Source organism: Melozone crissalis, unplaced genomic scaffold, assembly GCF_028551555.1.
Source record: "Melozone crissalis strain CALT ecotype California unplaced genomic scaffold, PUWL_Pcris_2 ptg000016l_1, whole genome shotgun sequence".
In the NCBI taxonomy this organism is placed as follows: Eukaryota; Metazoa; Chordata; class Aves; order Passeriformes; family Passerellidae; genus Melozone; species Melozone crissalis.
The window spans coordinates 48,801,062-48,811,313 of NW_026535794.1; the positions used below are offsets into that span (position 1 = coordinate 48,801,062).

At 38.4% G+C, this 10,252-nt stretch overlaps 1 protein-coding gene across 1 annotated transcript in view; it reads left to right on the top strand.

The window, feature by feature from the left end:
• TRANK1 (tetratricopeptide repeat and ankyrin repeat containing 1) overlaps positions 1-9,141 on the top strand; it is a 50,741-nt gene extending 41,600 nt beyond the window's left edge. The window contains exons 20-24 of the mRNA XM_054274031.1: positions 545-677; positions 1,524-1,669; positions 2,663-5,751; positions 7,310-7,411; positions 8,343-9,141. Of these exons, the coding sequence (XP_054130006.1) occupies positions 545-677; positions 1,524-1,669; positions 2,663-5,751; positions 7,310-7,411; positions 8,343-8,455 (3,583 nt within the window). The 3' untranslated portion in view covers positions 8,456-9,141. The remainder of the gene's footprint in view (positions 1-544; positions 678-1,523; positions 1,670-2,662; positions 5,752-7,309; positions 7,412-8,342) is intronic.
• The last annotated feature ends 1,111 nt before the right edge of the window (positions 9,142-10,252 follow it).

Genomic DNA, 10,252 nt, shown 5'->3' on the forward strand with positions numbered 1-10,252 from the left:
CAAAGTTGAATTCTTTTTTTTAATAGAGGTATTAATGTTGGTGTAAAAAGCCTAAGTAAGAGTTTCATGTGTTCTTTATGAAATGCTCTGTACAGTTCTGATTCTCCAGGCTTGAGAATTTTGAATTCAATCTAGATTATGCTGCAGTGATACCTGGAAGGCTGGGATTGTTTGGTTAGACAGAACAAATGCTGAGAACACATTTACTTGTGTCTCTAATGACATTGGTGCAGAAAGGAGAGAGCAAGTTAAGGAAAGAGAAGCAGTACAGAATCACAATAACACAGTACAGTATATTACAGTATAGTAATATATTAGTTTAAAAAAAACCTCAATCTTTTGACTGTCAGAGCTATCATATTTTGGAACAGACTTCTGGACAGAGCAGTGTCAGCACAAAATATAATTAATTGTAAGATCATAACTCATCAGGTAATATATTAAGAATATTGTGTCATGTCAGTGTTGGTTGGATTCAGTGACAGCTCACATGATCCTAAACTTAATTTGGATGTTAGTGGTAATTTTCTCTTACTTCCTACAGGGAAAAACAGATGGAATATATGACTTTGGCTAAAACTTACTTGGAATGTGGAGAACCAAAGCTATCACTAAAATGTCTGATTCAATCAAAGGAGTTCCGTCTTTGTGCAGAATTGTGTAAAAAATTAGGAAAGGTATTAAATCCTCACCATATCACTTTCCTTTTCCTACAGAATTTTTTCCTCTCATATTACTCATAAAGTAATAGTATATTTTTGTGTCATGGTAGTAGCAAAACTAAACAAGCTCTTTAAGTTGGGCTGTTCAAAAGGAGTAATTTGTCAGAGAACAGGCAGAAGAGAAATGAAGTGGAGCATGATGCAATTATGCAGGCTGGCTTTATTTCTTTGGCTTTTCTCAAATGTCATTATCAGTCATTTGCAGTCAAAAATTAGGGAATGACTGATATAATAAAACTTAAGCTGCTGCTTCATTCAGTAGTCTGATGATGCTGAAAGTTCATTGATAACAGCCATTAAAACTTGGAAGGGTTAAAGTAGTGTGCTAACAATACGTAATATTTTTATTTTCAGTGTATTTCCACTAAAAGAATATAAAGTGGTTGTTCTCAAATATTTGAAATTTGTGATATAATGTTAGTGTTCTCTTCCTGCATCCATAACTGTTTTAATTTAATACTATTCATTATGAAAAATCTGTAAATCAGCAGAAGCATGTGTAGTGTTTTCTAACGAGAGGCAGAGCTGGGTGGATAAATTAGTTTGAAAACCTTATATAATACCTTTCATTTTATACTCTAGTTTTTCAGACACAAATATTTTGAAGTTTTTTTACACAGTCTCTTGAGTTTTAGTGATGGTTACTTTAATATCAATTTGATTTTATTCAGATACTTTAATTACATTTTATTAAAGTGTACTTCTTTATGAGACACATGATGGAATTACAAGATTTATTCCATGCATGTAGTTTTGACTGTTTACAGCACTTCAGTTTCATTATTGACTTCTGCATTGCAGATGAAAGATGCTGCAGTTTACTATCAGAAAAGCCAGTGCTACAGAGAAGCATCTGAATGTTATGAACTAATTGAGGAGTTTGATCTGGCCATTAAAATGTATTGTCAGGAAGAACTCTATGAAGAAGCAGCAAAGGCAGTTGAAAGGTATGTCTTGCAAGATGGTATTGGAATATAGTTCTCTTTTGCATTTCCAAATTCCATATAATACAGATGGTTCACTGAAAAATTTTCAGAAAGGTTTTGTCTACTGACTTTGTTTACATTACCTTTAGTAATGGTAACTGCTTTTTTGAATGATTAAAGCTTCTTTAGTTGTTCAATCAAAACATTCAAAAATTAAAGTCACTTTACCAACAAAAAAGTTTTTAAATCATCCCCCCCAAAACATTAATGAAAATTTATCAGCATAGACAAAAAAGTCTGAACTACCACATTTATCATGAAAAAGATGATAACAAAAAGCTGATGATAATTTACTCATCCAACAGGAAAAAGTTACTCATTCTCAGCATTCAGGAGAGAATATTTCACAAAACTGGCTTAGGCGATACATCAATCATTTTACATCAGCTATTAATAATTAATTACTGAATATTCTTAAGCGCATGTTACTAAAGATGCAACTGGGTGTTTTGCTCAGACACTCAATAAGCTACAAAGTATATACAGGTACATGCAGCAGGCTTGAAAATTATCTCCAAACGGACAAGTTTATGTAAATTTTACAGAATGTTGTATATATTGACCCTTGGTGGATTCACTGAAATTAAATTTTTTTATAAATAGAAGATTAATGCTTATAACATGTGTTAAAATTATTTGTACATTGATTTGACAGAGTGGAGAATGCTTCACTAATGCTGTAAACCTTGTGATCTTGTTTGTACCAAAAGTTTTAACACTCTTGATTCTGACAGCCTCATGTTGTAGTTAATTTCTTTCTGTAGATCTTTTAAGATGATGTGATCCTCTTTCACCTGACAGGCATATCACATGAAACAGTATACCTTTTTGTAGGAAGGCTTTGTAGGGAAGCTCTTTGTTTAATGGTTTTGTTGGGTTTTTTTTTTTATTGCAGTGCTTTTTTTGTCTAGATTTGTGATATGTGGCAGTAAATTGATGTATCTGTTATTTCAGATATGAAGATATGTTGAATGCAAAAGGACAAATGTCTTCCAAACTCTCCTGTACAGCAAATCAGCTGTATTTGGAAGCAGCTGCAAAGTACCTGAGTATGAACAGGACTGAGGAAATGATGCAAGTCCTCTCAAAACTGGATGTAGACGATCAGCTTGAGTTTCTGAAGTCTCGTGGGTGTTTGCACCAAACAGCAGACTTACTGAAAAGGAAGGATCGCCAGGAGGAGGCTGCGAAGCTGATGAAGCAGCACGGCTTTGCCCTGGAGGCAGCCAACCTCACGGCTGTAAAAGAGTTCCGCGCATCGTGCTTGCTTGCTGAGGCTCGCGCCAGGCTGAGCCACGGTTCAGAACCGCACCTGGGGAGCGTGGAGAGCATCCTCAGAGAAGCCCTTGAGCTTTGTGAACAAACTGGGCAGAAGTCTGGCGTTGCTGAGGCTGTGTTTTTGCAGGGAGCTCTGAAAGGAGACTTCTTGAAGCTGAGGGACGCGTACCGTCGGTTCCTGTCTCTGAATCATTCTGCTGGTGCAGTCGAAGCTCTCTTTGCGTTATGTCGCTGCAGCACTCGTGGCCAGGACATCCTGGAAATCCTCTTCATGGCAACACGTGGCTTAATGGCTCTTCTGAGTCTTGTTAGTGGTCTGAAAAAAGCAGCCACCAATGCAGAGAAAGATATGGTGAAGTTATGCTTTGCCTATTTTGGGATCGTCCCAGCAGGTGACAGTTGCCAGGTGTCCCAAAATGAAGCTGAACCCATTATCAAGTTTTTGTTAGACAAGCAAAGTCTAAAAGAGAGGAAGGTAAAAGGTGATCTCTCAGTAAGCACAGAGAAAGTAAAATCAGCTTTGAAGCAGCACTTGTTAAGCAGGTTTTGCTTTATCACCGATGAGTTACTGAGCAAGAAGTACCCTGATATTTGTATGAAGTTCATTGCAGGATTGAACTGTGAAGATAAAACTTGTGAGGGTTACCACAAACCCTTGTTGCGTCATGAAGCAAGGACAATATTTCAGTGTAAAATGCATCTGGTGGCAATAAATGGACTGTTGTTGGAAGCCACGTGCACTTTCCCTAAAGAGTTACTGAATCAGTGCAAAAACTTTGAGGACATTTTGACTCCTGATGAAAATGCATCATGTAAAGCCCTCCTAGAAATGTTTTTTCCTAATCATTTTCATTTGAGAATACTGTCTGAGAACCCAAGAGCATGCAAAGAAATACTGCAATTCAGTAGTGTTATTTCCAAACCTTGTAGAGAGATGTTGAGGAAATATATCACATCTAAGTTTAATAATGAAAAGATTGCAGCCAGAAGAGAATCAACTGACTTGTGGCTAAGTGTCATGAAGGTCCTTATCTTATCTTCAGGATATCCTGAAGAATTTGAGAAACTTCTTTTTAGAGAAGAGGATAATTATAACAAAGAGCTAATGTTTGCTTTGGCAAAGGCAAAAAGTGCCCCAAGGAATAAAGGCCAGGAAGAAAAGACCAGAGGAATAGAGGGCAGACATGGTATGTTGCTGCCTGACAAGAATGCCGAAAATGCAGGAAGAACACACTTGTGCTTCATTCGGCTTCTTGAAAATTCACTTGAGCAATTCTATGTTCATAAGAACCCGGAAAACTGTAAAAGATTTTTTTTCCGTTTCATGAATGTCCTGATCAAGAAATGCACGAGATACCTGATTCCAAGCATAGGAAACACAGTGATGTTGCTGGAATTCCAGTATATTCTGTGTTGTGCTGTCCTGATGCGCCTTGCCAAGGACATTACTCTCTGCCTTCCAAAGAGTTACATCTCTCTCCTTCATTACTGGGAGTTTTTGTTCAGACACAAGGACCATTACAAAGAACTTAAAGACACATTTTCTATTATACAGGAGTACAGACCGCAGGACACAAATGCAGCTGTGTACTATTTCAGATCTCATCTCTCTTATCTAGCAGAAGTCTTGTGTGGTGTTCACGGGAAGTTCAATGTCCTCCTGAATGCCTTCAGGAATCCCAACTGCATAACTTCAGGGGAGGCTGAGCGGACGGTAGTGCTGTTCTTGGTGATGTTACTGAATGCTGACCAGGTGCAGAGCTCTAAAGACAGATCCCTCTTACGGCACCTCTTCCCTGAAATCAAAGCCATGCTGGAATCGATGAGAAAAGACACTCCCTCTGAAGTACCTGCAAGACTCCTGAGGGTCGTGGAGCAAGTGGGTGATGCTACACAGGTGAGAGAAGTTGCTGCAAGCCTGCAAGAGCTGCTGACAGAGCGAGATGAAGAGCACTTGGTTGACTGCCGCTGGAAGTGGGACACTTCCCCCTACGCTCAGGGGCATCCACCCATACGGGGCATCCAGTATGAACGCGTAAACCTTGACAGGTTTGTAACCTCTTTGTATGAAATGGATTATGCTGATGAGCTGGAAGAGGAATTTGAAGAGGTTCACTGCTTAGAGGACCAAAAGGATCCCCTGGAAGTCATTGCACTCAGCAAGCAACAGAAGCAAGAGCAGAAAGCATCAGCTCGACGCCAGCTGTACCGTGTGTTCCATTTAATTTCCCTGTGTGTGAAGTGGAAAAGGAAGGCCCGCTGCAGAGTTCATCCTGTTGCAGTGAAAGAAGAGGAATTTCTATCAGCGATATTCAAAAGGGCAGATATTGACCAAACCCAGTGTGACCTCTGTGGGGTCGGATTCATGCAAAACTCTGAGAACTATTTCGGCCGGTCAGAGAGCATGGAGTCAGACACCTCTGAGCCTCTGACACCAACTGAGAGCAGTGGGGAAGAAAAGTTGCACGCAGAAGGAAATGCACTTTCTGTGGCCAGTGAGGCCTATATGGAGCACAGAAACACAGAAGAACACACAAATAAACATGCTGCCTACAGACATTATGCTGAGTTTTTCAGAACAAACATAGATCCAATAATACATGATGGACTGCAAGTAGTGGAGGCCATTACAGGAAGGGATTACACCCGAGACCATTTAGCGTATAAAGAAGGTTCCAACTTACGCCAGAGGAAAATCAAAGAGAATATTAAAAAAATTTCAGATGCAGTAGAGGAAATCTACGAGAAAAAAGCCTGGGCTAGAGGTAGGACCTTTCCAGTTTTCTTTATGCAGTTTAATATGTCATTTTTTGGCCAAACTGCTATACCTGGCAAAGCTCCATTTGAAAATCTTAATGTGGTCAAGAGAAAGGTTTTTCCAGGTATTTCAGGTAGCTGATGAAAAGAGGAACTGAGAGAGCTGGAAATATTCAAAATACATTCTAAACTCTTCCAACGTAATGAATTACATTGTAGAAGAAAAGTGAATAGTAGTGAATTTTTATAGATGGTAAAGTGAATTCTACATGGTCATGATCTACTATGTTCCCTGAACCTACACAGTTTTACAGCAACTTTGCAGTTTTACTGACAGGTCATCTTTACTAATTCTTTTATTGTTTCTACTGTTTCCTATTTACTTCTAGCCATAGTAATTTGGATATGCAGGGGTAGCCTGGTTGGAGTACTTGGAGTTTTTGACTAAGGATATCTCTGATTATTCTGCCCTTGAACTGATAATTTTGCTAGGGCTGAGCAAAAGTAGATACTTAACCACAAATCTGTGGTCTCTCACTCAAAGGCAACATTGGTATTAAAAAGTTTAGTAATTTATGGTGCTTGAGATGCACATTTTGATATTAGATCCCCCCCCCCCTCCACCCCCTTATATGCTTAAAGCATTATTCTATGCTGATTTTTGCAAGCAAAATTGAATTAGTGAATGAGTGGCCTAGAAGCAAAATTGTTTGGTATACTTGCTTTGGGAAAGTGACAGCTTAAATCTTAACATTGTTACTGGCTTCACTGGTAGAAATCCACCAATCCTGTCAAGCTGTCATTTTGCCTTTGACGTCTGACAGTAGTGAAAAACTGTAGTACTTGATATGTTCATCAGCTCTGATCAGTGAAATGTGTTAAATTTGTAACTAAATGTTAGGTTGTGCTCTTCACGTGTAAGCTTTATCTTTACTCCTAGTGGAAAGTTGCACATATGGATGAAGTCCATGAAGTTTAGCTTATTGTTTACTTGACCCCCTGCTCAGTGAACCATGGTAGTGATGAATAAGATGGATATAGTAGGTTTAATTAGGCAATAATGGATTTCATGATGACAATTGCTCGATGAATGTTACCTTGTTATTCTACTCAGTGAAAATATATAGAGGGAAATTATTTTTTTCTGAGGCTACTTTTCCCTCTCTTTATAACAGGCATTTTTGAGGTTCTTAGTTGTGCAGTTCAGCAAAGACTGGACCGTTTTAGGTCCATGTTTGACTTTGATTCGTATAATTTCAGAGAGATAATGAGAGTCAGGAACTTTATAACCCAAAAATAAAGTAGAATGTTTTCAGGATTCAGATGTAACTCAAAAGGGGCAGCACAAGGATGTAGAACTTCTGTTCTGATAGTACTAGTAATGTTGATTAGAATGTACATCATCTTCATCCACATTAGTGAATTATCCTGGTGACCATAACTTCTGGGTTTGCAGCATCATCATCCCACATGGCTCTGTGTAACTTCATTTCGTGCTTGACTTTTAGCTGCTGTCCATTTCTCAGCTAAGTGTTCTCACAGAATGCTAACTGTGCTCCATTTCAGCTGAAGAAGTAATAACCAGACATGCCAAAAAATTGGTTGACACCCTTGACGACGCTCACAAGTGGCTGAAGCAAATGGACTCTCACAAGATGGCAGAAGAAGGTATGTTTTAAATTTGCACAGCTTTCTGTGCCCAGTGCTGCTCAGTAGTGGTCTCTAAACATCACTTCAGTCTCCCACTCAGCAGCATTGTGGATATTCACTGACCTTTGAGAGGCACTCCCACAGGGGCACTCTGGAAAACAGGAGATAACCAGGCTTTCCCTCAGTGGCTCTTCAAAACAAAGCAGCTGGATGCCGGGTGGCCAGAGTGGAGCAAGACTTCTCCCCGGCCTTCAGTGGATCCCAGCCTGATAAAGGATGCCTCTATTTCTTTCTTTTATTTTCACTTCCATTTCTCTTGGTTTCATACAAAAAAGTAGCATACATTGATGCAGTCCGTTGCATCACAGATCTCTGAGGGCAAGTTTAAGACTTCATTGTGCCTCCCTTAATGATCATGTTTAAACATATATTTAGGTGGTTGGATTGCAACAGTTGGCAGCAGTGAAGTGGTTAGACTTACAAAATGGACTGTGTGTAAAGCATTAAAGTAACTCAATTTTAGAAAAAATTGGTTGTGATAAAGCCTTGGGTTGCCTCTCCCTGTTCCAGCAGATACAGTTAATAGCAGAGGGTGTGCTCTTGTGGTCTCAAAAAGAACCTTATAGTATGTCTTGGAAGTCAGCAAGGAAATATAGTGTCTGCTGAAACTGAATCTTGAGACAGACTTCCTAGAAAAGTCAAAGGAAATAACAATAGAAACAGATTTTCAGTGTGAAAATTAATTACTAGAGCAGCAAGTGGCTTAGTAGTCTCTGCTTCATTGCAGAGCTCTTAAGCACATCGTCATATTAATCTAAACACTTCTCAAACATGATTATGCACATATGAAGGTATATTGCTGACATATAAAAGACAAGCTTGTCGTACTGTTAAGAGAAAAAGTTGTTGGGGTTTTCCATTCTGCATTAATTTATTGTTTTTAATATAGGCTTGGTGCATGATAAAGACTTGGAAAATGAAGTGGAAGATGAAATAATGGCTTTTGAAGAACTTGTCCATAAAAAACGCCCAAGGAAAAAAGGAAGACGTGGGAAACTATAATTTGAAAAATTATTCCAGATGACTATTTTATCCTCTTAATAATCCATGTTTAGAATGAAAAAAAAAATTAAAAATAGAGGGGCGGGATCAGAAATCAGAAGAGTCTGAAGAAAAAGAGCAACTTATGCTGTGTTTTATTTTGGGCTTTTTTATTGCTTGTATTGTGTCAGAATAATTACCTGTGTTATGATAATGTAATTGTTAAAACCTATGACTGGACCAATTTCCTTTCAGACCTATGTGATAGCTTAAAAGTAACAAAAGCCAAAGAAACAAGCAAGTAGAAAAAAATGTTAATGTTCTGATTTATCTCAGGGGTGTTTTTCCACTCAGTTGTTTTTTACTTCTTCCTTGCATCATCATTCTTCTGAGCTGGAATCCTCAGAAAAATAGATTGATAATTTCTCTGATTTTAAGAGTCTTGGTATGTTTAGAACTTTTTGAGTCTTCAGGTGAGATATTCACAGTATCCCTCTTTTCTATTTTTATAGACAAGAAATCTCTATAAACACATTCATATTTCTGACAGTGTATATTCCTCTGATTAAATAGGTATGAAAGCTAGAGGTTGTCTTTTATTTGATAAAGTTTTGATATAAACTTCTACCTGTACCTATTGAAAAAATGGATAATCCTAATTTTAAAGAATGTTATGCATTTTAAGTGCTTTGTAAGTTTTAATTATAAGAGGGGTTTTGATACATTTTTGTAATGTAAAATGCTTTTATAAAACCTGTAAAATTTTTAAAATCACTTGATCTTGTGTGATTTTTTGAATGCTTTCTGAAAGCCGTATGTGCCTGCATGAGTGAGATCTGTAAATTTGGTCCAGAGTGTCTCTTCATTCTGATGGAACCTCAGTGTGTCCAGGATACTGTAGTGTCCTGGTTTTGGCTGGGATAGAGTTAATTTTCCTCTCAATAGGTGGTACAGTGCTGTGTATTTGAGTTTAGGATGAGAATAATGTCGACAGCACGCTGATGTTTTGGCTGTTGCTGAGCCGGGCTTACCGTAGGTCAAGGATTTCTTGGTTTCCCAGGCTCTGCTAGAGAGCAGGTGCACAAGAAGCTGAGAGGGAGCATGGCCAGGACAGCTGACCCCAGCTGGCCAAAGGGACATTCCACAGCCTAAAACACCTTCTCAGCACACAAACTGGGAGGAGGTGGGCAGGAGAGGCTGATCGCTGCTGGGTAGGGGCTGAGGATCGGACGGGGGAGTGAGCAGTTGTGTTGTGCATCGCTGTTTTTCTTGGGTTTTCTTCCACCCTCTCTTTTTTACCTCCTTTTTCATTGAAATTATTATTAATATTATTATTATTATTGTCATTATTACTGCATTTGACTTAATTTCAGTTATTAAGCTGTTCTTATCTCAGCCCACAGGTTTTACCTTTTCTTCTAATTCTCCTCCCCATCCCACAGGGGAGGTTGGAGGGTGAGTGAGCAGCTGTGTGGTAATTAGTTGCTGGCTGGGGTTGAACCACAACATGTAGTGTCCTTTAGTAAACTTTTCAATTAAAACACTTGTGTGTTAAACATAATTAGAGTATTATTTAGTTGTTGAAATATTTTGCCCTTAAAAAGGTTCGTCTTTGTATACATAACAAATTGCTTCAATAATTACCTTTAAAAAAAAACCAACAACTTAATCACTTATTATTATGCTCAGTGTTGTGGAAATGGGACATTTTAAATGGGTAAAAAATGAAATGCTGCCGTAGAATGGAGCTATGTGGGTAGCAGTAATAATTTTCTAATGCATTGTAAAGGTCTCTTTCCAGGTATTTCTTCTTAAAGA